General features: G+C 39.8%; 2 protein-coding genes and 1 long non-coding RNA gene across 4 annotated transcripts; 1 reads left to right on the top strand and 2 right to left on the bottom strand.

Moving 5' to 3' along the window:
• The first annotated feature begins 1,464 nt into the window (after window positions 1–1,464).
• On the top strand, window positions 1,465–23,944 carry LOC130562645 (uncharacterized). Of its 2 annotated transcripts, XR_008963998.1 has the most exons (5): window positions 1,465–1,820; window positions 18,481–18,639; window positions 20,534–20,721; window positions 22,216–22,320; window positions 23,850–23,934. It is a non-coding gene; the product is annotated as an uncharacterized LOC130562645 (long non-coding RNA). The 2 variants fall into 2 exon arrangements; XR_008963997.1 differs by lacking the exon at window positions 22,216–22,320 and having other exon boundaries at window positions 1,470–1,820; window positions 23,850–23,944.
• On the bottom strand, window positions 7,033–10,188 carry LOC130562642 (extracellular calcium-sensing receptor). The gene is made up of 6 exons (XM_057347765.1): window positions 10,049–10,188; window positions 9,679–9,964; window positions 8,547–9,368; window positions 8,246–8,467; window positions 8,036–8,159; window positions 7,033–7,946 (listed from the first exon to the last, which is right to left on the bottom strand). Exons 1-6 carry the CDS (start codon window positions 10,165–10,167, stop codon window positions 7,033–7,035), a joined length of 2,487 nt encoding a protein of 828 aa, XP_057203748.1. The 5' UTR covers window positions 10,168–10,188.
• Window positions 23,298–27,365, bottom strand: LOC130562639 (extracellular calcium-sensing receptor-like). The gene is made up of 5 exons (XM_057347762.1): window positions 27,114–27,365; window positions 25,572–26,378; window positions 24,700–24,927; window positions 24,407–24,551; window positions 23,298–24,202 (listed from the first exon to the last, which is right to left on the bottom strand). The coding sequence occupies exons 1-5, from the start codon at window positions 27,363–27,365 to the stop codon at window positions 23,298–23,300; spliced, it is 2,337 nt and encodes a 778-aa protein (XP_057203745.1).
• Between the last annotated feature and the right edge of the window lie 219 nt (window positions 27,366–27,584).

Here is a 27,584-nt window from a genome sequence, read left to right as displayed (position 1 = left end):
ATACAATCATTATTTTGAGTATTAGTTTGAGTCTGTCAAAGGCAAGTACATTGTTGTGCGTTGTCGGTCATGTGAAGGTACGCAAAACTCTCTCTCCCGCGAAAAACAACCCGAAAGGGCAGTACAGCACGGTTAAACTTCTGGAGAAAGTAACGTCACCTGGCACGGAGAGCAATGAATCAACTTCTACTGTCGGGTGCCAGGCTGCTATTAGCAACATGTTATGTTTTGTCAGACTCGTTTTTGCTGCTCTAATGCTGTTATATTTGTTAAATGACGAAGAAATCATCATAGAAATATGCAGAAGCACTAGTTAAGATATACAAGTTATAAGAAACTAAGTAGAGACTTTTTACATTATGGAGTATGCTAGTTTAGAAATACTAGTTAACATATGAAAAAACGTTTGAAGTTAAAATGTCACAGAGTTTAATTTGTTATTATTTATGACAAGCTTTAAAGGTGCCATGAATTAAAATCACAATTTTAACCCGAGCTTTTGTTATATAAGAGGGAATCGTATTCACGCGAACATCATGTAAGTGTCAGAACTGAAAACGCCCTTGTTACTGAGATTGCATCTGTTATTGACACAAGGCCCAGCCAACGGCAGGTTCTGGAATGCACCTATCATTGATAGGTCAGGGTTTTTCCTGCATAGAGAAATTGGAGGCGGCCGCCTCCGTCAAATGTCGTGCCGCCTCAGGCTCTCGCCCAAATTATGTTACGAGTCTTCACAAGAAATGCTGCGTGCATTTAACAGACTGTCATTTGTAACTGCAGTTGCCACATTACGCCACAGTGGAGGCGCTATTTCTTTATCAGCACACTGAGGCACTAAAAAGAGTTGCAGAACAAGAGCCAGCCTGTGTTTCCACGACTGTTTGTTTTGCATCCAAGTACGTTTAATTTCTTGAAATTTATTAAATTAACATGACGTACACCATTGTAATGTCTTTAGCTGTGCAGTTGGATCGTTGAATCAGCGTATACTGTACACAGCGAGTTCGCCAATATGAACGCACATTGCGTTCAGAACAACTCGCACACGAATGACTCATTTGAACCGATTCATTTAAACTGTTGAACTTTTCAGTCACTAGCGAATATAAGAGATCCTTGAATCATTTAAAGTGAACCACAGAGAATGCAAGATGTGAAGGAGCTTTGCTCATTTAGAAAGACTGGTTAATTCAGTTGGCTATTGTGGGCTGAAAAGTTAGTTAAAATGATAAAAAAGCTTTATTTGATTAAAAAAATCATTTCCTTTTGGTTGAATAAAAGTAATGTTTTATATAACTTAATAATTGTCATTTTTATCCAATTTTATTTGAACTTTTAATATGTCAAACTCAAAGTCACTTTGGATAAGCCACTTAAAGGTACGGTAGGCCTACGTGTGTGTGTACAAGATCAGGATGGCACCACCTCAGCCTTATTTTGAGCCAGGAAAAACCCTGTAGGTTGAACCCCACCTCATAAGAAAAAAATCAACGACTACTTCTCCAGCCCCGGCCACTGGTTCGCGCATGACAGAAGCAGTGTCGCGGAACCAGATAGAGCTAGCAAGCAATAAACAAACATGTCGTTAAATATAGCTAAATATTGTGCCATCCCAGGTTGTGGAAGAATGCAGTCGCTGCATAACCTTCCTTCGGATTCTGTTATTAGGAATGCGGGGTTAAAGTTTATTTTTAAAGATGTTCCAGCTCATGTGGGAAAAACATGAACAAGGCACTGGATTTGTGGAGCGACTAAAATTAAAAAGCAGTGCTGTGCCATCCATATTGGATCCGATAGGAATGTCACAGCGATCTTATGTGAGTAAAACATTTTTGTACTATGTGTCACTATTGCTTTGTTATTGATCAATTGATCTATGCAGAGGTTGTCTGTGATCTTAAGCCCATGCGAATCGGGATCTCTGTGATTTGGCAGGCTCATATATCATTTTCAAGGTTTTATCCACCGTTTGCGAATAATGGAGGCTGTTTGAAGTGTTTTGGTATTATTTTGGGTGCTGGGTGATATCCATAAGTTACTGGGAGTCTCCCGTTTGTTTATTTATCATGGAAACTCGTAACATTTGAGACCTGCGATCGCGGTGATCTTTTGTCCAGTTCGCGATCACGGGTCTCAAATGCTGACAGGTACGGTCACATATCATTAAACGCAATACAACTATAGGCTATACAAACTATACGCAGAGCCTTGCCATCACATCCTCGAATGCGTCACATGAAATACTGATGTGGGGAGGTAACTTATAAATCACAGCAGGTCTCCAGATAATACTAATGCCCTGCGAAAACTGTGAATGGTGCTAATGTGTAACCTAACGTTACGTCGTCGAACCAAATTCACAGAAGGCTCCAACTACGCAAACTGCTATCCAATCAAAGCGGTGGGTGTTTACTTATAAAGTCTTCAATACGGCACGCCCATTAAAACCGAGCGTTTGCAGAGCTGGCCTCAAAACCTGGGTAGAAAATAGCCTATTACTTATTGATTTTGATGATTTTGAATGTAAAAACCACGCGAACGTCATAAGTAGACCTCGTACAACAGTATAAAACAATAAACAACACAACGTCATCGCACCTTTAAAATGGAATAAGCAGAAAGAATATATTAAAATAATTAGGGATGAACCGATACCACTTTTTTACAAACCGATACGAGTATTTTCATTCGTGTACTTGCCGATACCGATACCTGATACTTATTAGATTTGCTTTCAATGAAAGTGCAATTAATTTGGAGGGAGGTTTTATTTTTTGCCTATAGTAAGGATGAATACAAACATCTTTAACAGAAGTCTATTCTAAGCCAAAAATATACACATCTTTTTGGTTTTAACAAAAAAAGTCAATGTCATCACTTTAGACAAAATGTAAACATAACCAGATAAAGGAAATGAAAAGTGCAGCATAGTTAACACACCCAATAACTTAACAAAAAGTGAGCAGAACTATTACTCATTCAGTTACACAAAGTCTCAAAACAGCCTCCTGCTTTTAAGTATACAAACTTTCACTTAAATTATGTGGCACTATTCTACTATTAAACAAATCAACACACTATGTTGTTAAATGACTATTAACAAACAATGTTGCAGCCTCTGAACTAGGCTATGTATTTTGGGGGACAGTGAGAGGGAGATATTTTTTGATGAACAGAATCATCTCTGCATGATCAGGTGTTAGCCTGTTTCTGCTTTCATTCACAATGTGTGACACTGAGCTAAATTTTGAGAAAAAAAACACCTTCATACCTAAAACATACAAACATGTAGGGTCATTGTGTGGCGATTTGGGAATTCCAGAATAAACATCCCAGCCAAGTAACTTGCATGGAATCCTATTCAGCGTTCACCTCTGATTACATGCACGCACGCACGCACGCACACACACACACACGTACGCATGCACACGCACATGTCTGGTTTAATATCTCCGCACGCACGCGCACGCATGCACAGACAGGCGCACAGACACACACACAGGCCTACCTCGGATCGAGTAAAGTTGTGAGTTTGTAGAGGGGGTTTTCTTCAGTATCGCCAAATTGCTTCTTGACGGCTGCAGCTAACTTTCCCTTCATAGTTTTGATGCCGTGGTCGTCCTCTGTCTCTCTACTGTACAGTAGATAGAAATCTTAGCAACACAGTGATCGCAGGAATCACGTCTGCTGCCATGGCATCCGAAGAGCTTACTCTTCGCGTCAACTCCTCAAATGGACCCAGAACAGTTGCCGTCTTCTCCAGCAGTGTCCACTGGTTAGCCGTGAGATTGTCAGGGAGCTCGTATTCAGACGCATATATACCTAGCGCCTGTTTCTGTTTGACCAGGGACTGGATGGATCATGTAAAAGGTACTATTCCAGCGAGTTTGGATGTCTTGTTGGACTCGTTTTGTGGGCTGATTGATCTGTAACTGGATGTCTTCGAGGCGGGAGTAGGCTAAAGCAGAATGTTTAAAATGCCCAACTATTCTGCGACCGACAACCACAGCATCAGCAACACTTCTCTGAGAGAGGAGCCCCTCGTGAACCACTAGCGGGAGAGTGTGAGCAGCACAAGGCAGGCTAAGTTTCCGGCTCGTTGTCTCCCCCTAGACATTGAAGTCAGGTAGGACAACAAATCACATCCGCGTAGTGAAATACTGTTGAGTGATATTGGTGCATGGTATCGGCAATTTATGTACGAATACGAGTACGAGTATTTTAACAAAGTATCGGCCGATACCCGATACTGGTATCGGTGCATCGCTAAAAATAATTAAAGGCGAGATAGAGTATGCACTTCCCAATAAAGTTTAGTCTTGAGAAGGCTAAAGAGGTTATTTTGTGTTTTTGAGGGGTGGGGGGTAGTAGTAATATAACGAGTAGTGTAACTAATTACTTTTGAAATAAAGTAATCAGACCAGTAACTTGATTACTTTTAAAAGAAGTAATCAGTAATTTAATTACATTTCCAGAGTAACTTTCCCAACACTGATAATATCGTATTACACACGTTTTGCTAATTACATTTAATATGTACATTAAAAATAAAAAACGAAAAGATATACAATGACGCTGATTCAAGCATGAGGTGCTGAGCTACGCTATCAAGTACGCTGCTGTTCCCTTTGTAAAATAACTGGACTTGCCTCCTTGCGTCTTCGGGAGTTCATTCTTCTGAGTCGAACTTGCCAAGTCCGATCTTGGAAGGACGCAAGTCCGGACTCTGCAAACTTGGTATTGAGAAACGGCCAGTGACACGGGGCTGTGCAGTCGCCTGTCAATGGCGTCATATCCGTGTTCGACTTTGTTACTTTACTGACGTAGAAACCGCATGACAGCAGTGTCGTGGACAAATGCGGAAGTAGTGTCTAGCGTCTAGCAAGCCACTAACTTGTTTCGAGCAGTCACTTATTTATGGACCATAAATAATTCTCAAAAATTATAAAACTTTACCTCATCTGCTAACATGATATCTCGTTCCCATCTGATTGATGGCCATCAGCAGTGGAGTTGAAGACAACAGATCCCATCATTCCACGCTCCTTCACAGCATCATCAAGCTATGGCATTGTTGTTGTTTTGATCGTTTTTTTACAAACTGCACCTTTAGTAGTTTAAAACTTGGTAGTTATTCTGTTGCAGGCCCGCTCAATGGACTACGTTTAGAGAAAGCTTTTAAGATAATCTTTAGATGACGTCACCATTCTGGGTCATTATCACCCAGTTGATGTTTATAATTTGGTGATCAAAAGATACACACATCATACCCGTGGCCAGGTGAGAAATGTTTCCTAACTCCTACCCTCCTAATGTTACCCTAAACTCTATGGCAATAGTTGATTTAATAAACGCTTTACTGTTATAGTTTATGACATGGATTGACAGCTGTGTATTTGAGTTATTGACCAGAGTTATTAAAGCAACTTTTAGAAATCTCAAACACTATAAATTTCTAGTATGATACATTAGGTCAATGCATTTAAGAAAACGTGTAGAAAAGCGATATAAATGTAGGCTATTACCTTTTGTTGAATTTTTTTTAGAGATTTGGTCTTATTGGGCATGGGTATAGAACATAAAGCCTTTTAAAGACACATAAGGAAAACGTGTCCTTTTTCTGGTTATATTTCATAAATATTTCTTCTTATACCAAACTGTAAACAATTTTGTGTGCCGTAATGTGGTTCAAATAGGTTGGCCTTAATTTTATAGAGCCACTGAATCATGAGGTCATGACATCATCAAATTGTATAGGGCAGTGGTTCTCAAACTTTTTTGTTGTAACAGTGAATTTCCACCACAGCAGAACGTGCCGCTGTCAATGCTGTGATGCGTTTGCTTTGAGGCATGTCATTAATTTTACGCCAACACGCCTCCGAAATGAATCCACCATTTGCAAGCAGTCGGAAACATACGTCATAATCTTGATTTGCTTACTGTTTACAGCGATTGGCTGTCGCCCGGCATTTGTTGCTTGATATTTGCATGAAGTTAAGAAGAGCCTAAGGCTGCATCCAAAATCGCCTACTTCCATACTATATAGTAGGCGAAAATGAGTATGAGTCATGAATAGTATGTTTGAAACCTCAGTATGCAAAAAACAGTAGGCGAGAAATACCCGGATGGTCTACTACTTCCACCGAGATTCGTAAGTGTGGATCGGATGGACACTTATCTATCCCATGATGCCACGGGAGCTGAGCAACGGTCAAATTTCAAAAGTAAATCAAATAAATAGCGGAAAACATTAAGGCGGACGTCCTTAATGTAAGTGCCAATAAATTAATTTCTTGTGACTAAATTAGGTTTTTATCAACTCTCACGTGTGGTTGTTGTTAATACGTCATAGGTCAAAGAGCATACGGTCACATGACCATAAAACATGGCGGACGCAGTATGTCTGAATTGTATTTATACTACTCCCACTCATACTATATAGAACGTACTATTTTGACGGCCGATAGGTAGGTACTTATTCAAATTCAGTACGTAATGTCACAATATGCGATTTCGGACGCAGCCTAAATTTTTGACTTTGCGTCAAGCGCAGCTCTCATACTAATGAATTGAAAACGCTCACTCTGCTCCGCACACTCTGCGCCAGTGGAAACGCACCGCGAGGCTCCTTTTTTGTAAAGTGCATCGCTTTGCATCCCCCCAAAATAAAGACTTATAATCTTAAACTTAGAATTTTAATTAAACCAAAAACATATTCAGTTATACAATGCTAGAACATCAATTATTTTTATCTGTTTTTCTGGTTGACCAAAATGTATGATAAATCTCTAAATTTCATAAAATGCCACAAAATCTGTGGCCCCTGTGGATCCATCTTGTGTGGCCTATTTACTGTATATATAAATGTATATTCAAAGACTATATCATTTATATAAGTCTATGTAAATACATTTACTGATATATAAAGCATGAGATATACTAAGACTTTATAAAAGCTATATAAAGCATTTTTACACTTATGGCCAACTTATTGGTCAGCTTTGATGGTTTTTAAATGATATATGGACCTCAAAGACTTGCCTTTTGAAGTTTTCCCATCATGTGTTTTTTACTATTTCTCTCTGGTTTTATGAGAATAATGTAACATTTTGGCACAAATATACTCAACAGTAGGCCATAGGCAGATGACAAAATTGCAAAAATCTCCACTGCAACTGTGTACTTCCCAGGTGAACTGATATAAGCAGGTATAAATGTTGCCCAGACAGCACAAAATACAAGCATACTGAACGAGATGAATCTGGCTTCGTTAAAATTATCCGGTAGCTTCCTAGCTAGAAACGCCAGAACCAAACAGATAGCAGCGAGAAGGCTGATATATCCTAAAACTGCGTAAAATGCAGCGTCTGATCCTGTATTGCATTCTAAAATGATCTTTTTATTGTTATACTTAAGAGCTCTATCAGGAAATGGTGGGCTTATTTTTAGCCATAGTATACAGATGACTATTTGAATTGCAGTGCAAGAGAAAACAATGATTCTTTGTTGTACTGGCCCAAACTTTCCAGCCATATTATTTCCTGGTAATGTGGCTCTGAAAGCAGTGACAACTACTATGGTTTTCCCCAAAACACAAGAAATGCAAAGGGCAAAAGTGACCCCGAATACTGTGTGACGTAGCATGCATGACCAGATGGTCGGCTCGCCAATGAACGTAAGCGGACAGAGGAAGCAAAAGAACAGAGAAACAAGTAATAGTGAGCTCAGCTCTGAGTTGTTCGCTTTAACTAGTGGTGTTTCTCGAAAGTGTATGAATACAATAATAGTGGCCAAAGTAAGACTAGCTCCAAATAGTGATAAAACAGTCAGAATTATCCCCATTGTTTCTGTATACGATAGAAACTCAGTGGCTTTTATGACACACTTGTCTCGTCTCTCATTTGACCAGTATTCTTCAGGGCACAGAATGCAATCTGCTGCTCCTGTGAAGTGGACAGAAAAACAAGACATTGTGATGTTGTTGTAATTGGTGAGGGGTATTTAGGCAGTGCAGGTGAATTTAAATCGGTACCTGTTGTATTTGATATGGAACCATCAGCACACGGGATGCAGTCAAAGCAGCACACTGGCCGTCCTTTGATTTGTGCTTTTCGTGTGCCATTTGGGCAGGTTTCCGAGCACACAGACTTTGGTATCTGACAAAAGAATGTGTTAGATAATGTATGATAACAGAAAACTAAGACTGTTTGCTTGCATATGTTAAAGAGTAATGTTTTAGTACCAAATTTCCTGTGTTCCAACGGATGGGATCATCTTTTACTGTAAGTTTATATGTTCCATCTGTGGAGGTGCTGAAATGACCCACTGCTACATGATGCACCTCTCCATCTCTTAGCTGCCAGTTTATGAGCTCATAGGATGCAGGTGGATCTCCATTCTTATCAAAGAACACTTTTTCTCCATATTCGTCTACAAAATTCACCGTCTGCAAGCGATCGCTGACCTTACAATGAATTACAGTATTGTTAAACCATTAATGTTTAAAAATTATACTTAGGGTTATACTTCAAATATTTTCCAACCTGTTTAGGAGTTATTTGTGATATGTTTAGGCACTGTTTTGTTACATCATTTTGATCTGTATTGCAAAAAAGCACTTTATGAATGGCATGTGCAATGGCATACACGGCTTGATAGACATTATATGCTACTCTCAGTTGTGATGCATCGAAAAACTTGTCAGTGTAATTAAGTTTCTCTTCTCCTTTACATATTTGGTTAAGCGTAACATTTGCAGATGGTGCACAGTTAAGACAGGGTTTACAGCCGGCCATTGTTTCCCAAAAGTCACTGACAAACATAGATTGTGAGGTAGAATAAGGACTGATGTTTTTCAAAAAAGGTCCTAGTTTGGGCATGGCCATCTTTCGTACCACAAATCCAACTGTCCCTCCAAAAGACTTGAACATTTCCGGGGTAGAGGGCCTGGCTGCAGTTACCCACGCCTCACTTGCAATCCACTGAATTCCTGTGATGTTTTGTTTCACGACTTCTTTCATTAAAGGATAGAGATCTCCCTCTGGCACAAATGCCAGGATCACTTTTACTGCAGATTGTTTTATCAGTTCAACAACCTCATTGATTTTATTCTGGGGATATGTTCGTAAAATTGTGCCAACAAATGCAATACAAACTCCCATTTTTTCAACTTCCTTTGTGAAGGCTGATATTCCATTTCTTCCATAATCATTGTCAGACTGTAAAGCTCCGATCCAGGTCCATCTGTATTGCTGTACAAGAGAGGCCAATGCCTTTGCTTGGTAGTAGTCGCTTGGTATTGTTCGAAAAAATGTTGGATATTTACTTCTGTCGCTTAAACATGCACATGTTGAAAAGTAACTCACCTAAAATAAATAAACAAAATGTTTAAAATATAAATGACAAAATTAGTATTAAATATCAAAAGCATGTAAAATTTGTCATTTACTTTGCCTCGTGTTCTTTCAAAACAGTATGACTTCTTTCATGTAACAATAAAGTAGAATATTAGTGACTTAGCATCTCAGTCCCTATTCAGTTTCATTGTAAGAGCAGCATCAAACATACTGGTTTTGAAGACCATGAGGATAAGTAAATGCTTTTGGGTAAACTGACCATTTAAAACCATCAGGAGCATGTAAAATGCAATTGCTCATCAAGAATGATTCATTTTACCATTGGCACTCTGAATGGTCCAAGTGTTCCTGCAACAGCTAAAGATTGTGATGATCCTGATTCAGCTACAAGAGCTGTTAGTGGAAGGTGACACTGCGTTGTAGATTTCTCTTCCTCCTGCTCACTCACCAGCGTGAGGGCAGCACGTAAAACATTTGTGGGAGAAGCACAAGAGTCCATTATTTTATATCCCAAAGAAATATTAGGAAGCAAAAACTCATCCCGGTTTATCTCATCTATTGCAAACATCATGACCTGAGTCCAACGGAAAGCACGTAAGTCAAATCTGTGTAGAAGATTTGTGAAAAAAATCATCCATAATTCTTGAGAATAATTTACTTAGAAAATCACACGTATGCTTTGAACTTACCCATTACATTTAACTCTTGGCATTTTTCTTTCAAATGATGCAATTACATTTTCTTGTTTGTTAAAAATGGGAAAAATTCCTCCAATCATGATATCCCCACTTTTGAAAATATTAGGCATTTCAAATTTATTAAGCAGCTGGCATGTGAAGCCCATGTGTACATATAGCAGACAGGAGAAAAGCAAAATATAAATCCTTCCCATGGCTGAGCATTGGTTCAAAAAGAATAAGGCTGACTCTGAAGTTCTGGCTCAGTTATATAGAGTATCTGTCCTACCGTAGTGAAAATCGACCCATGCTGGCAGGGTTCCAGCTAGTGTTATGATATTCCCTGGTGAGCTGGTGTGGTAGTATGGGCACGGACATCTTAATTGTAGAAGTAGTCAAAGAAATAGTCTATGAAATTGAAAGTGTAACAGTATAATGATGTTTTGCATATTGCGAGTATGTACAGTATCTTAGAGCTATGGCCATTGTTTTACGATATAATGTCTGTTTAATACTGTTGGTTGTTCTGCCAGCATGTGTACCTGTGTCAACATATAATGTTAATGGTTTTGTTTAATTTTGGGCTTTTACTGCTGTTAGAAGTTAGGCTAAGCAAGTGGGACACCGTCCCATCTATGACAATAGCGTCCAGAATTGATAAGTAAGCCCCGATAAGCCTCTCCCCTCGAAAGCAGATGAGCCAATGACAATTGAATATGAGTTGCATGGGGACCAGAACTCGGACAACTTTAGGGGCCGGTTGCATAAACATAGCAGCTAAGTTAAGACTGTTTCTTCACAGCTATAGCGATTAGTTAGGACTAATCAGTCTTACTTTTCATATTTCAATAAGACCAATCTACCTTTTTATTTACCTGACTTGAAGAAGTTATGGCCAGTCTTGAAGAAGAAAATTATGTGACTTACTTGTAAGACTAGTCTAAGCAGTTTATGCAACCGGCCCTAGGTTTCAGTGCCATAGAGAAACAATGAGTGCGTTTACATGCACAAAATAAACGGACATCTATCAAAAATCAGCTTAAAAAGAAACCTGTTTTCACGTGTTTACATGCTTGCATAGTAATAAACCGGCTACGCATAAAACCGCGTTTACGTGGAAGTTTGAGACTTGCCGGGTTTCTCGCATGCAGTGACGGCATCGTCGATAGTCTGTTTAGTAATGAAAAATGCAGCAGGAAAACGGTCAGAAGCTGTATTTTTATATCTCCTCTCATGTCCGCAGTACCTGCATATGCAACAATAGTTCTTCATTTTGACGTTTCTACATCAACTGCATGATTCGAGGGCGGACTTTTATGCGTTATTTTACTATAACTTTTGTTTGGGACTTTTACTATAGCGCTGTCAGACATGCGCACATAAACAAAACTGAGAGAAAACCGGTAAAGGCGTTTACATGCAGCGCGAAATCAGAGTAATGGGCAAAAAACTACCTCTGCCGAGTGGGTTTTGCTTACGCCGTTTATGAGCTTTCCCCGATAAAAGAAAACCGTTTTACGCATTTACATGACTTACACGTTATCAGCTTATTAAGCATAATCAGAGTAAACGCTCTCATCGGTTTTATGGTGTTTATGCTACAAAAATGATAAAACAATGTGCCTGGGGTACTTGTAACACTAATTCCAGGTGTCCTGAGAGGATGTGGAATGGAATTTATCTTATTCAATTTCCTAAACCCACACAAAAAAGAGCAAAATGTGGGCGCAGTAACCCGATTCAACTCCAATCTCAGTGAAGAGAAAAATGTTTATTTTCTGGTTATCATACTTTCACTAAGTTATAGTTTTCATCTGCAGATCATTAATGTCATCTTGTGCTTCAGTAGCCGCTTGTTAAGCCTGATGTCATGCACCACCATATATGGAAGGTCATATAAAGAACAAAAAATGCAAATATACGCTCATGGCAAGCTATAAAACTATCGGAAAACCGCGATCCTAACCTTTATCTTCATAATGAAATCCCACATGGCCAGTCAGCGATTTATTTTTCATAATTTATTCAAATATTGATGTCGGAGATTCCGTGAGCCTGGTGACTGTAGTGTATACTTTGAGTTAATACATCTTTCACTTAAATATGCAATATGAGTTAACAGTGCTCATAAACAGCTGTTTAAGCTGTAGCCCCGTTGAAATGAATAGATGCTTAGACCCAAAAAAGGTATTCCTTACGTCACCACTTAAAGGGATATTTAAGGCAAAATTCAAAATCCCATATTTTACTCACCCTTAAGGCATCCTAACGTCTTTCTTCTGGAAGAAATCTGTAGTCGGAGTTATAATATCACAAATCGCTTTTTTCCAAGCCGTAGAATGGGAGTGAAAGTGCATCAATGGATCAAAGAACATCTCGACACGGCTCCGTGGTCTTAACAAAGGTCTCCTGAAGCGAATCGATACGTTTGTTTAAGAGAAATATACATATTGACAGTGCTATTAACGATAATGTCCAACATCCGCTGCAGGCGAACGAGAGGCTTGTTCTTCCGCTAAATGATGGTGACGAAAAGTCCTGCCCAGAGGAGGCGGTGTCCTATTGGCTGAAAACTAAAAATGCTGTGTTCGTCACAGGAACTTACCTCTCGCCTGTGTCATTTAGCAGAAGAACAAGCAGCTGAGGAGGGATGTTGGGAGACATTCGAGAGAATGGAGGCAAGGCGGCTTGACTATTTTTAGGGCTGATAGGATGATTGATGTGATTGCTAATCGAAAGCCAGCCGAGTTAATTATCTGCACGTGCTCCTCCCGAACCTTGTTAATAAAACATAATTTCACGAGTTTGCCTCGCAGATAATAAGGTGGGGTGGATAGTATGCGTATTTGGCGTGTTGTTCTGGGGCGAGGGCTCCGAGCTCGGTGATTCTCCCTGAACTCGGAGGACCCACCCCTTGACCAGGGAGAGGGCCCCGGGCCCGGTGTGTGCCCGAACCCGGAGCATATCCCCCAAAAGATGCAACTGGTGTGGGACAGCAGCCGGAGCAATGTATCCCCAAAAGAGGCTGGCTTGAGTTGGCGAGGTGCTGGACCAGCTTGGAGCGGGCCGCAATTGTGGGTTCTTTGGGGGCGAACGTGTCTATTGCAGCGAGAAAGGAAGATGAGGCTTCTAGTGGAGTGGGCACTACTGCGGTAGTGCAGAGTAGAGATAGGGCTCCTGTGGAGCGACACTACTGTGGCAGTGAGGAGTAAAGGTTGAGGCTCCTGGGGGAGTGAAGGAGGAAGAGGCTGCAGCGGCCTCTGATAAGAGGACTGGTCTCCTGGAGCGGCACTGCTGCGGCAGAGGGGGAATGATAGAGAGGTTACTGCTACAAAACTGGCTTCATGTTAGGTGGTGTCTGCTGAGGTAGAGCATGAGAAGGAAGTGGGGGCGGTTGCTGCGGTGATACTGGCTTCGTGTTGGGTGGTGTCTGCTGCGGTAGAGCACGAGATGGAAGCACGGGCCCCTGTGGGGGCGGTGGCTGCGGCGATACTGGCTTGGTGTTGGGTGGTGTCTGCTACGGCAGAGTACGAGATGGAAGCACGGGTCCCTGCGGAGGCGGTCGCTGTGGCGAGACTGGCTTCGTGTTGGGTGGTGTCTGCTGCGGCAGAGCACAAGATGGAAGCACGGGCTCCTGCGGGGGCGGTCTCTGCGGCGATACTGGCTTCTGGAGGAGTGGTGTCTGCAGAGCACGAGATGAAAGCACGGGCCCCTGCGGGGGGGTCGCTTCGGTAATACTGGCTTCATGTTGGGTGGTGTCTGCTGTTCTTTGATGAGGGAGCGATCTGACCAATGTAGCTTTTGACAGCCTCTGATGACCAGCGACCCAGAGTTTGGATCAGGGATTCGGAGAGTCCTTTTTCGCCAGCTCTGGTTGCTATGTTGCTCTGGGTCCTATGCAGAAGGACTGGCTAGAGAAATGGTCTGCTGGAAAGCCAGAAATAAGTAAAACAGATTTTTAGTTGTGATGAGTTTGTGAAATATTGAATTCCACTTAGGTACCCTTTAATGGAGCTGGCTTGGAGTTTTTTGGTGGCGCTTAGGTGCTGGGTCAAGAGCCAGGGCATTTGGTGGGATGGGCATCGGAGAGGTGGACGCTAACGTGAAGGGAGGGCGGGCCTGAGGAAGAGAGAGCGGAGGATGGAAGGTGTCCGCTGGAGCCATGTGCGGAGGCAGCCTCATGCTTGGGTCAACTCATGGGGCAAAGATGGAAAAAAGTCCAAAGGTGGCCGCCGGAGCCGTGTGCAGAGGCAGTCTCATGCTTGGGTTGGCTCCTTGGGCAAAGGCAGATGGGAAGTCGAGAGGGGAGGCAGCCAGGCATGTGCTGCTAACGGAGGCAGCCTCACGCTTGGGTCAGCTCCTGGGGCTAAGGTGGAAGAAAAGTCGGGAGGTAAGGAAGCCGGGGCCTGCATCGCTAGCGGAGTTCGATGGAGGGGCAGTGTGCCATGGACAGGGTAGAAGAGCTAAAGATAGGTCTGTGCCACCAGCGGAGGCGTGCTCGTGCTGCTGAGGAAGCTTGTGGCAGTGTGGGCCAGCATGGCACTGGGAAGGTTGCAGTGAGGGGCTGGGCTGAGTGGAGAACCGGTCGGGGGGTAGCAGCGGCAGAGTCTGGGGCGCGACCCAGGCTTGCCTAGGGCATGCTACTGCAGCCTAACGACTGAAGGCCCTTTCTTGTGAGGGCAGGAGCAGGGGTTTGATCAGGACGTGGTTGTGATCAAATGTAGTCTCGTGTAGCCGGACCTTTATACTGAAGATCTGGTTTTATACTGCTTTCTGGCCAGGGACCGCCAAAGAGACCATATGACTGACAGGCATGCGATGATGTTTAGTTTCGCACGGCAAAATGTTTATGAGCGTAGAAATGCAACTGCAATAACAGGCCGCTGTGCATTCACTAAGGTTTCAAAGGTTTACAACAACCATTCCGAGTTTATGGATCGTGATGAATTCTTGTGTAGGTGATACGTGGGCTTTGCAGACGGAGTATAGCCAGCGTGTGCATGATTTTTACGCTACGAGTGAAAAGTTATTACGTATTAGCACTGACATGCCGTTTGCCAAATTGGGTCGAAATTCCGATTTTATTACAAGTGAAACCTGCCGATTCTGATTTTTGCCGATTTCGATTTTCTATCCACAAACTATAATTGACAGTATACTGTATATAAAACCATATTAACTTTTCTTCAATACACATTTTTTTTTTATTTTCATTGAATAAATGATTGAACATTACAATTTCCCCAAATTTCCCTAAATGCAGTTCTCCAAGCTGCATTAAATTACAGAATCTTCTCTTTCCCAAACAACTCTTAAATTGAATAACTCTGTGACTGAAAAGAAGTACAAATAATAAAATATAACTAAACATGTCACTTAATTTACATTTTTCATTTTTGTACTCATCTCACAAAAGTCTAAGATAACAATAAAATACTTCAACTTTATTCTTGTCTGTTTCTGTTTATGAAACTAACATTGCTTTATTTCATTTTTTATGAAATGTAAAATAAATTGTCTTTATCTTGTGTCTGTAGGATTAAAAGAAGTGGGTTGATTTTTGCTGCAACTTCAATAAAAAAGTTAAAAAATCTTATGAGTGAATTCTACTCTAAAGATGTATATGTATTTGCAGTTGTTTGTGTTAGTAAAGAACTCAATCAGATATATATCACATATATTGGTTGATTTATTCATTTTTTTATATTTTGGATTTTTAAAAACAAGTAGAAGTCGTGTTGAATGTCATTTTACCTAGGTGAAATGACCACAGTTTTAACGTAAGACAAGGTATCAGGTTGAATGGAATTTACGTTTGTTTTACACAGAGTGAACGACTTCAAAATGAGTTTAGCATGTGTCAGAGTTTAGCATGATGCTAATAGCATCACTGTTGGCATACATACCCCATGTAGACGGAGCAGCGAGAGATGAACTACAGTGCACCTTTTTGTCTGTACAGTACATGATGCGTGTGCACGCGCGTGCAGTTAGCGGACATGAGAGATGCGCGTCAGTCAGCAGAGACTCGCGGTCCGGTGGACCCACATGCGAGTATAAACGAGCCGTGAAAGACAGGCTGTGCGCGCGCACGTTTACATGTTTACTTGCGGCTTTGAGTGTACTGACGGCTGTGACGTTCTTGCCCGCATCACGGGAAACAGAAGATCGGCTTGGAATTGGCGAGACGTGAGACTGACCGGCCGACTCCGATCTCTTGCCGGTCAGTCGGTGCACCTCTAGTTTTCATGCCTATTTATGCATGGCCTGTTAGCAGAAATCAAAGATTACATTAGCAGAGTAATAGCACAGCTCTACTTAAAATAGTACAATATAAAACAACATAACAGGAGACGTATCAGAGTTCAAAATAGGATAAATTGAATCAATATCGTGGCGTTCTCTGCACTCGCTACTTATGCTAGTTGAACATCTTACATGCCCCTGTAGTCACCATATGTGAATATTTTTCTTTTTATTTGGAGTAGTTTGGAGGAGGGAGTGAGGAAACCGACTTGCATTTGTGACCTAGGACACAAGTAGGACTTCTGTAATTTTGTGGTATAAATTATTGTAGTTTAAAAATAAAATGTTATTACAAAAAAAGTTTAAAAGGCATTACTTGATCTGAGTAATAAAGCTGCCAAGAGGCCAGCATATTGGAACTCTTGTTTCATAAAGCACCCCAAGATGCTGGGTAAAGTGGAATTTTTATTTAATTAGTCTGAGGGCGCCTTTTTTATTATTATTGTTATAAGTTGGACTGTCTTTTTGTCCATTGTTTCTTTCAAAAGGGAGTTTTAAAAGATTATATACACATACAGATGTTTATATTGACATCATAAATACTTTAATTTGTCATATTCCAAGATTGTATAATGCAGAACATGGTTTCCTCTGTGTAGGTTAAATGCACACTGGCAATATAGTAGTTATTTTAACAACACCCCTTGAGATACCTGCTGATAATCAATGTATTTATATATTTTTGTCATAAAAAATTTAGGAAATATTTACGTGTGAATCAGTGTTGCCACAATATTTCAATCTCAGAAATTTTCTGGTTACGAGTTTGTAGTTGTCTCTGACCCTCTAAAACAGGCCAACTATGTAAGGAATAATTGACGACGGGCCGTTCAATTATCGAAAGTTAATGCACACCCCGAGGTGGTAATGCAGCCACGATGCGAAGCGGAGTGTGCATTAACTTTCGATAATTGAACGGACTGGAGTCAATTATTCCGCTTATACCACGGTCACAACACCACAAGATGTTGTTACGATGTTTTATCTCAAGACATTTGTATGGTATTTGTCCCGGAATGCACTTGCTGGTAGGACTAATTTGTTACGCATCTCATCTGAAGGCGTTGCTTGAGCCTGCATATGCAGTTTTCCGAGAGCGAGAGGAAGACAGACAGTGCACATGCACACGTGTTTGCTTCACTGAGAGTGAAAAGTCAAGTATCTACATTTGATTTGTTTTTGTCGTATTTAACACCCCTGCCGTATAAGAAAAGTATTAAGAGAAAAAAGTGACTCGGAGGTTTCTGCGCCAGCTGCGGTTCTCGCAGTGGCATAGAAAGCTTCCTGCTGTGTGTTTTAAGTCTCTTTTACTCATTCCACAGACGAATTTAAGATGTTGTTGTTGTTATTTTTGTGCTTCGTTTTTATCTTTAACCCGCTGATTGTGTCATGTAGTTTGCCGTTACCTTTGATACATGCTTTAGTTTTTTGTCTGAACAGTCCTGTACAGTGCTCTCGCCATTGTTGTTCAAATGTTCATGCTGTCCATAAATATTAATAGTTATTTCTTCTCAGACAATGGAATTTGCCTGTCACTTTGTCTGTTGTTAGATACGTATTCACTGGTGGACAGTAGGCTACATTTAAGTTAAACTTGGCGAAGTGATATGGAACTGTAATGCGGTCAGCAGACCTGGAACACCTTCATAGGGGTGCATTTACCAAAAGTTAATGCATGCCCATAGAACGTTTGTCAGCCAATCAGATTGAAGCATTCAACAGCCCCGTGGTATAAACTTTAATAATGCTGTGATCTAATAGTGTGTGTAAGAGATATTCTTGTAGTCAAACACATAACTGCATGGATGTTCAGTATTGAATAACAGGCTGTTGTGAATAGCATGTTACATACAAGAAATGTAAGAATAAAACTGAGCACCAGGTGACCCAAACTAGGACAGAAACCAATTGCTGAGAGCCCATAATAATCTAGTGTTTGATCTTGGTAACCATTCATAATCACGTTAGAGCACGAGTAATGTATTAAAAGCCAAAACACAAGGACACCGATCTGTGTGAGAATAAATACAGAAACACCGAGTTGTGGTGGCCATGGCCCAAACCACTTCATAACATTACTGCCTGGAATTGTAGCCTTAAAGGCCATTAACACAATTATTGTTTTCCCCACAACACAGGAGATACAGAAGACAAAAGTGATCCCGAACGCTGTGTGGTGAAGTTTGCACGAACATCCAGCTGATTGTCCAGTAACAGGAAGCGGACTTAAAGAGCACCATGACATTGTAAAGAGCAGCAGAAAACTTAGATTTGAGTTCCTGACTCTGTGGATTGAAGTAAGTCTTTGCTTACAGTTGACATATATCAGAATTGCTGTCTGTCCAATTAAATGTAGAAAAACAGTCACAAACAACATTCTCATAAACCAATGATGAAACAGCCCTCTGCTGAGTAGTTGAGTGCAGATCTGCCAGTGTAGCGGACTGATCTCTAGAAGTACAAATGAAATGCAAAAACACATCAATTTATATGTCAGATCAAATCAACAGTGTTGATTATTGCATACATGCACAGAATACACTTTAAACACAAAATACAGTTTAAGTCTCATGTTATTTTAAAAACAAATATAAAAACAAAGACGTCACCTTTTTGGTCTTTGTAGATGAGCATATTTGCTTTGAGGAAACTTTTAGTCACCTGGTTTAACTCCCTCTGTCGCTGCATTGAACATGGCCGTATGTGTATGAACTGTCAAAAAGAACATTTATTAATTCATATTGCATGTTGCATATCAGTTTTGCATTTAATGTCTTCTTTTTATGGATCTTTGGTATCCATTCATTTATACAATCATTATATGAAAAAGAAGAAATGCAGTAATTTATAAACATTTAAAAAGCCGGGTTCTTTCTGTACCTGCCAGCTATCGCCTTTTCCTCCCTTAAGGTAGATTATGCAGAAAGACCTGTGGAGTGGCAGTACACACTTGCAACCCATAGTAGTACACACACAGATCGAGGAGGCCAAGACACAGCCTGTCAGCCAGGGAGAAGTCCACATTACTGCTGTCTGTGACACATCCACTCTTTCACAAAACATAGTCAGTCCCAGGTCTTTCGACTTTAGAATGTTTTCATCAGTGAAGTTAGCTGGTATGAACCAGGCTCCAGTTCTCATCCTCAGTTTATCCATCATATACATCTGCTCTTTTGCAGTCACAAAAATATCAACTTTGAAGAAGCACACACAGCTCATCACTCTCGTAAGAGTTTTGACATTGAGTTCATAGACCATGAGCGGTGCATTAGTCAAGCAGTTGTCTGAAATGTTCCTATTTTTCTGGACAAGCAGAAGATCAACAGGAGGAAAGTAGTGACTGTCCACAAATGTCAAGATCAGGAGATACACATAGCAGTAGTTTGAACACGGCCTTGAAGATGAATGTGAAACCTAAACAAAAAATAAGAAAAGGGGAGATGAAGCAAGCAGGCATAATTACAGTATAAGAGGTTTAAAGACAGATTTCATGTTATTCTTTGTCCGCTTTTACATACACAAATGGACACAATTTTTTAAATCAAGTTTCCCATTAGTAGCAGATGATTTACATTTTGCGGTGCATGTCACCTTCCCTTTTCTTGAATTTACTCTGGAATTCTGTATTAACACCTCATGCTCACCTCATGTAAGCCCAGAGTGTTCTGCTTAGGCTCTAATGTGTGTTGCACATCCAGGTCTTGCCTTTTCAGTCCACAAAGGCAGAGACAGAGTCCTGAACATCTTACAATAACAACTTGTACTGTGATCACTTCAAGTTTTGTCACAGGATGGATCATCATATATGTAGAACATTCTTCTACCATGCAGCTAAAATAAGATTACAAACAGAAGACCTTAGACCCTTTGGGCGTAAATGCAATAGGGTCTAATACAGAAAAATATGTTCATGTTTTACTGCACAATTGAATCATAACATCACACGTAGGAACAGTTGCAATGTATAAATCACGTCTCCATCTTTAAAACCCATAATTGTGTTTGATCAAAGTACAAACATCTTAACATAACAATATATCAGCCATGAGAAATTGTGAACAAAAAAAATAAAAAATAAACATTCAAAACAAATCATACCCACCCTTCACATGTCATGGGTTCATGACTTGTCACAAAGGCTCTGCTAACTTTGACACCTCTGTGTTCATTCTGTCTCTCTGCATCTCCCAGGCTTAGTGATCTACAGCAAGGGTTCAGTGCTCTTGTCAGAAGAGCAAGTAGAACCAGAGTGGCTCCTCTCATCTCAGAGGCTGGACTGGTGTGGAGTTCTTCTTCCAGATACCTTGCTAGATTTATACACTCCGTAAGTGACGGAGGAAGGAACAGTTCGTGGGAAACACAAGGGCCAATTCCCAGAGGTGAATGCAGTGCACAAACACTTTTAGAAAATACCAGCACCAGCAGAAAAAGTGTACATTTACATTATTCATTTGGCAGATGTATCTTAAAAATGAGCATTTCACATTTTGCCATAAGAGCCAACAATTATCATAGTACAAAGGTATGTTTACAAGTAGATTTATTACATCGCTTAATTAAAACATTAAAGGGATGCTCCACACAAAATGAAAATTCTGCTGTGAATTACTCACTCTGAAGTCGTACAATAACCCTAGGACCTCTGTTCATCTTTGAAACACAAATGAAGAAAGTTTTGATGAGGTCCAAGAGCTTTTTGACTCCCCGTAGACAGCAGCGTAACCATTATTCAAAGTGCAGAAAGTGAGTAAAGACATAGTTGAAATAGTCCATGTGACTCCAGTGGTTCAGCCTTAACTGTATAGAGCGACAAGGATACTTTTTGTGCGCAAACAAATGAAAATAAGGATTTTATTCAACAATTTCCACACTTCTGCCTGTGAATGCCGGCTCCAGCGCCTTGCCAACACGCATGAATTGAGAATGCTGGCTGCTGCATCAGCACCGCATGTATTCGTCGCGTGGTCGTCTGGACGCGCGTTGGAGATTGCCACGGAAGTCAGGAAATTGTTGAATAATGGCGTTATTTTTTTATTTGTTTGCGCACAAAAAGTGTCCAGTCTCTTTATACAGTTAAAGGTGCAATGTGTGATATTAAGGAGGGTCTATTGACAGAAATGCAATATAATATACATAACTATATCTTCAGAGGTGTATGAAGACATAATGAAGCGTTGTGTTTTTTTATTAGCTTACAATCAGCTATGTCTATCTACACACACCGCAGGTCCCCTTAAATGGAATTCACCATGTTGTTCCTACAGTAGCCATAAATGGACAGACTGCTCTTCAGAGCGCGTTTCATAAATGTTATCTTCCTCGGCAAAGAAGCAAAAATGTGACGACGTCTTTGTCCTGTGTAAGCCACTGTAGTTTTCAAAAGGGAGGGGTGAGATGAGCTGTTGGTTGCAATTCGTAACCTCAAAACTAGATGCCGCTAAATTTCACAAACTGAATCACTGGAGTCACGTGGGCTGTGTCCAAAATCGCCCACTATACCCGCATTCACTATTTCCTACATTAGTTCACTAATATAGTCCACTTTAAGGTACGGGTGAAAACTAGTGAGTAAATTCGGATACTCGGTGCACTGGAAACGCTGCGGGCGCCATCTTCTGCTGAGACGCGGGAATTCATTCAGCGCAAACATCACGATAGATGGCTAGCAGCTAGCTGTGCGTGTACATCGGTTGTACACTCATTATTATGATGCATCATGGGATTGAATGAGTGCACTCAATAATATCCACTATGAATTCGGACACCACTAAAAATGGATGTCCCCTCAAATAGTGCACTATATTAGGGTTTAGGGGTCTATTTTGGACACATCCATGGACTACTTCAACAATGCCTTTTTTTCACTTTCTAAGTTGCTGTCTATGGGGGGAGTCAGAAAGCTCCTGGACCTCATCAGAACTATCTTAATTGTGTTCAGAAGATGAATGGAGGTCCTAGGGTTATAGTACGACTTCAGGGTGAGTAATTCATGGCAGAATTTTCATTTTAGGGCGGCGTATCCTTTTAAATAATATCAAATAATCTGACAAAATATTTAACACACATTAAGATGGACTATTTATGCACCATGTAGTGATTTAATTTTTACTTGAGTGAAAACATTGCTGTGAGTGGTTTTGTAGTTGTATTTTTTCTGTTTACAAATATCTTGCTGAAATATATTAATATGCAAAAATCATGATTGGTTGACACGTTTTTTGAATACTTAAGAAGTCATGTGTCAGAGGTGTGGTCTGATGCAAATGCTCTAAGATTAGGTTGTGGTGCTTACTGACCATTTTCAAGCCCTCTGTGACAAACAAACCCCAGGCCTTACGGTACATTAGCGTTACTGTAGTCAGGTGGAGGGACTGTACTCATTCAACAGTAAATTACTTGAAAGATCTATCATGTCTAAATATGAATTAAAATGGAGCTTAAAATGTCAAATTAATAAACAATTTATATATCTTTAAAGCAGAAATCATTTTTATTAATTGATTTTTTTAAACCTTTGATTTTATGGTCTTGTAGTTTAAATCAAAAGTAGGAATGTTGTGCACAATTAAACCACACAGGATGTGTAAAGGTGTGTGTTTTATTTGGTACAATGCAGTAATAATTCTGAGCATTAATGAATCAGATTACATGAGGATACATGACTTCAAACAGATTAGAACATTTGATGTATGCATATGCCATGACTGCAAAACAAATCGTCATGACTGCTCACAAGTTCTTGCATTAGTGGGACTACAGCGTTTTCCACTGGAGGGATATCATAAATGTGTGCTTCAGTGGGATGACCAACTAGGTTTAGTTTTTTCACTGTTTGGTCTGACGTGTTCTTTATAGCATTTACATTTTTCTTGTACCATATCTTGTAATAAATTAAAAAGTCTTTTATTTTATTCTTTTTCAAAACTTCAATATGTGCTGTTTCTGTAAGTTCTTGTTAATGTGGCATTTTTCCTAGTAGATGTTTTTTTGTGTTGGCGTCTGGTCTTAAAAGAATGACATAACATTTTGGAATAAAAATACATAGCAGCAAACTATAACTGGAGGCCAGAATGGCAAATATCTCCACAGCTACTGTAAACTTTCCAGGTGTGCTTGCGTAAACTGGAATAAATGTGATCCACACAGCACAGAATATGAGCATACTGAATGTGATGAATTTAGCTTCATTGAAATTATCAGGCAGCTTCCGAGCCAGAAAAGCAAGAATGAAGCACAAGATGGCTAGTATACCAATATAACCCAGTCCAGCCCAGATACCCGCAGCAGAACCTAAATGACATTCCAAGATGATCTTTTCTCTGTAATAGTTCATATTCATGTATGGAAATGGTGGGGATATTGTTAACCAAAGCACACAGATAAGAACCTGAATAAGTGTAAAGGCAAGAACACTGAGTCTCTGTTGTACAGGCCCAAACCATTTCATGACATTACTTCCTGGAAGTGTGGCCTTGAAGGCCATTAACACAACTATTGTTTTCCCCAGAACACAAGAGATACAGAGGACAAAAGTGATCCCAAACGCTGTGTGACGTAACATACAGGACCACTCAGTGGGGCGACCAATGAAAGTAAGTGAACAGAGAAAACACAGAGTCAATGAGAAGAGCAGCAGGAAGCTCAGCTCTGAGTTGTTGGCTTTTACTATAGGAGTGTCTCTATGTTGAAAGAAAACTACAAATACAATCAAGGTTAGAAACACACCAAGTAACCCAAACATCATCAAAATGATACCCATGATTTCGGTGAATGACAGGAATTCCACTGTCTTAATGATACACTCATCACTTCTGCTATTGGACCAGTATCCGAAAGGGCACTTCACACAGTCAGATGCATCTGGGTGTGGATGAAAATGGAATTGCAATAGAAATGAGTCTGTTAGGTCAATGAGCATCCTTCTGTTTTAAAACTGTTTCATGTTCCTGACAATATTGCATTTATTTTGTATGATTGTTTAGATGTCAACAATTGCTAAATATCTCCATTTGATTCTCTTTCGGTGAACGGCAAGTGTTAAAAGAGCAATTAAGGAAATGTTACCTGTTGTGTTGCTAATCTCTCCTGGAGGACATGGAATACAGTCATAACAACAGATGGGTCGTCCTTTCTGTACAGCCTTCCTAGTGCCTGGAGGACAACTCTCACTGCACACAGACACAGGCACCTGCCACACATCAGGGAAAAGCTAGTGCACAATAATATAAAAATAATATGCCATGTTACATGTTTGCACACGTTTATGCATGCTTGTCTTGTTGATTTATGCCGTTACAATGCATCTGAGCATGCTAACATGTTTTGATCTGAAAGTTAATCTGAACAGAGGCTCTTACGCTCTTTAGTCCACCTCCCCAGATGATGTTGACGGGGTTCATGGTAAACTGTTGGCCTTGGGGCTGGGTTGCATCATAGTAGCCAATTGTTGCCACCTCCATGGTGCCTTTTGTGACCTTTTGCAAGTTTACCAGTTCATATCTTGCAGGGGGGTCACCTTGTCTGTCAAAAAACACAGTTTCTCCCCCATTCATGCTGAAATTGACAGTTTGTAAATAATGTAAAACCTGAAATAACAAAAGATGATTTAAGGACATTTTGCTATATGGAAAAGTAAAGTCTGTTTGTTCCCTGCTATTCAATGTAATTTCTGTATATGTATACATGCTCTACAGAGCAGGAAATGTTTTAGAACAAAATATATATACAGTATTTAGTAATTTCATAGTTTATTTTTAATAAAGTTAAATAATTCAAATAAGTTAAATAATTTCCTTTAATTTAACAACTGTTTTAGACATTTTGGAAAAAAAGCTTTCCTGCTACAGTATATGGAAATCTACTCAACATATATGAATGATTTCATAGTTTATTAAACTTTATTTTTTACATAGTTTGCTTTATCTTATTAACCTGAAATAACAAAGATGATTTAGACATTTTGGAAACAAAGGTTCCCTGCTACAGTGTATTGAATTGTACACAGTAAAATCGGCAGTGTAAAAAAAGTCAAATTAACTCTCACAGTGTATATATAATACACATGTTGAGAGTGTGGATTATATATACACTGTGAGTGTTAATTTGACCTTTTTTAACACTGGCGATTTCACTGTGTACATAAAATATATAATCAATAATTTCATAGTTTATTTTTATATAGTAGGCTTTCATTTATTTTAATCAGTGTTGTTTATGTAGAGTATCTCACCTGCCAGGGTTGTATTGTCATGGTCTGGCCACATGTGGCATTACTAAAAGGGCCTTTTTGTTGCTTACATGAGAGTAAATTGTGTAGTGCATGAGCAACTGCATACACAGCCTGATAGACATTGTTGATGAATCTCAGATCAGACACATCAGTGAAAGGATGTTTAACATATGCCAAGTTCTCAGAGCCATTACATTTCCTTTGCACACTGTTTGGACTGAATGAGCATTTAAATACATTTTCCCAGAATTCTCTGAGAAACATGCTGTTAGGAAACTGAGAGGGATGGACTTCTCGTAGAAAAGGGCCTAGTCCAGGGATCTGTGCGTTGCGGACAGTAAATCCTACAGACCCGACGAGCAGAGTGTGGCCTGGGCCGTCTGCAAGCGAATCATCTGTGATCCAAGCATCACTTCCAATCCACTGCAGACCTGTAATGTTCTGCCTGTATAATTCCTCGACCAGCATCTTGATCTCTCTGTGTGACATGAAGGCCATTATTACCTTTGATGTGGAGCTTTTGATGATTTCTACTGTTTTTATTAGGGAAGTTATTGAGTATGTGCTTTCAAATGAGGCCGAGTACTCAATGCAAATGCCCTCCTCTTGAGCAGCTTTAATGAATGTGGTGATGCCATTTATACCATAATCATTTTCATTGCTTAAGGCTCCCACCCATGTCCAGCCGAAGTGTTTGACCAGCTGGGCCAGCGCTCTGCTTTGGTAGTAGTCATTAGGAATGGTCCTGAAGAACGAAGGAAACTCTTTTCTGTTGCTCAGGCAGGCACAGGTGGCAAAATGACTGATCTGTTTGAAAAACATACTTTTGTGAGAACAGCATGTGATTGTTTTTTTTATTCACGGATTGACCTGTTTTTTTTCTTTTATCGTTTTTTCATCGTAATATACAATACAGAATAATAAATTATGTGGATATGCATTTAAAAAATACAGATTTTAAGTTTTTTTTAGGTTTTCCAAAATGTTGAAAAAAATAATCACATATACATAAGATTTATTAGAAATATTTATTTTGCTGCATTTTTTCTAGGTGTCTGTTCCAATAACGTAAATAGCTCATATTTAATACATTCAAGCACACAAGGTGCTTTAAAAGTATTTTGAAATATTATGTATTATCAGGTTTTGAACAAATTTGTGAAGTCTTTACTCCTTGAATTAAAGTGAAAAGGGCATAAACTAAATACTGATAACCTGTTAAATTCATTAACCTTTGCTTATAATATAATTTGTATTGAAATATATTAAAGAAAACAAAATGGAAGCATTTTACCACAATAATATATTGCCATATTGTCCTCTTTACATTTACATTTATGCACTTAGCAGACGCTTTTATCCAAAGCGACTTACATTGCATTATACTATACACTTTGAACATACAATAAACTAATAATTAATTACAATGTTTGTGTTAACAGAGAGGGACTATGACTAAAAACAAATGACATGAAGTATGGTGATTAGCTTAACTTCAGATGTAGCTGTGTACTAAAGCTAAATTTGAGGGGTAAATCTTACTGTGGGTATATGGAATCGACCCATTATTCTTGCAAAGCCAATGGTTGGAGTTGATGCCGAATGTCCTATAATAGCCTGTGCAGTTTTAATCTTTGTGCAGTTTCTTTCATCAATGACAGGTTCTTGTCCATTGGAAAGTGCAAGTGCAGACTGAAGGATGAAGAATCCACAGGCATTATAGATTTCATATCCCAGTGTGTGGTTTGGAAGGATACTTGGATTTGTATTTATTTCCTCTATTGCAAAGATCATGGTGTATGCAAATTTAAATTCCCTGTAATTGATACTTGATAAGGAGATAAAGATGCAACATGTTAAGAGTAGAAAAACGTTTGCACGAAACAGTACATTTAGTTTAAACAAAGCACATTAAATATAATTAAAGTTACACTACATTAAGCCAAGTAATGTACAAAGTTATACAATTTTGCCTATTAGAAACATACTTACTCCTTGCATTTTGGTTGAGGA

This window comes from Triplophysa rosa, linkage group LG12 (assembly GCF_024868665.1).
Source record: "Triplophysa rosa linkage group LG12, Trosa_1v2, whole genome shotgun sequence".
NCBI classification, from domain to species: Eukaryota; Metazoa; Chordata; class Actinopteri; order Cypriniformes; family Nemacheilidae; genus Triplophysa; species Triplophysa rosa.
This window is presented reverse-complemented; position numbering and strand designations above follow the sequence as displayed.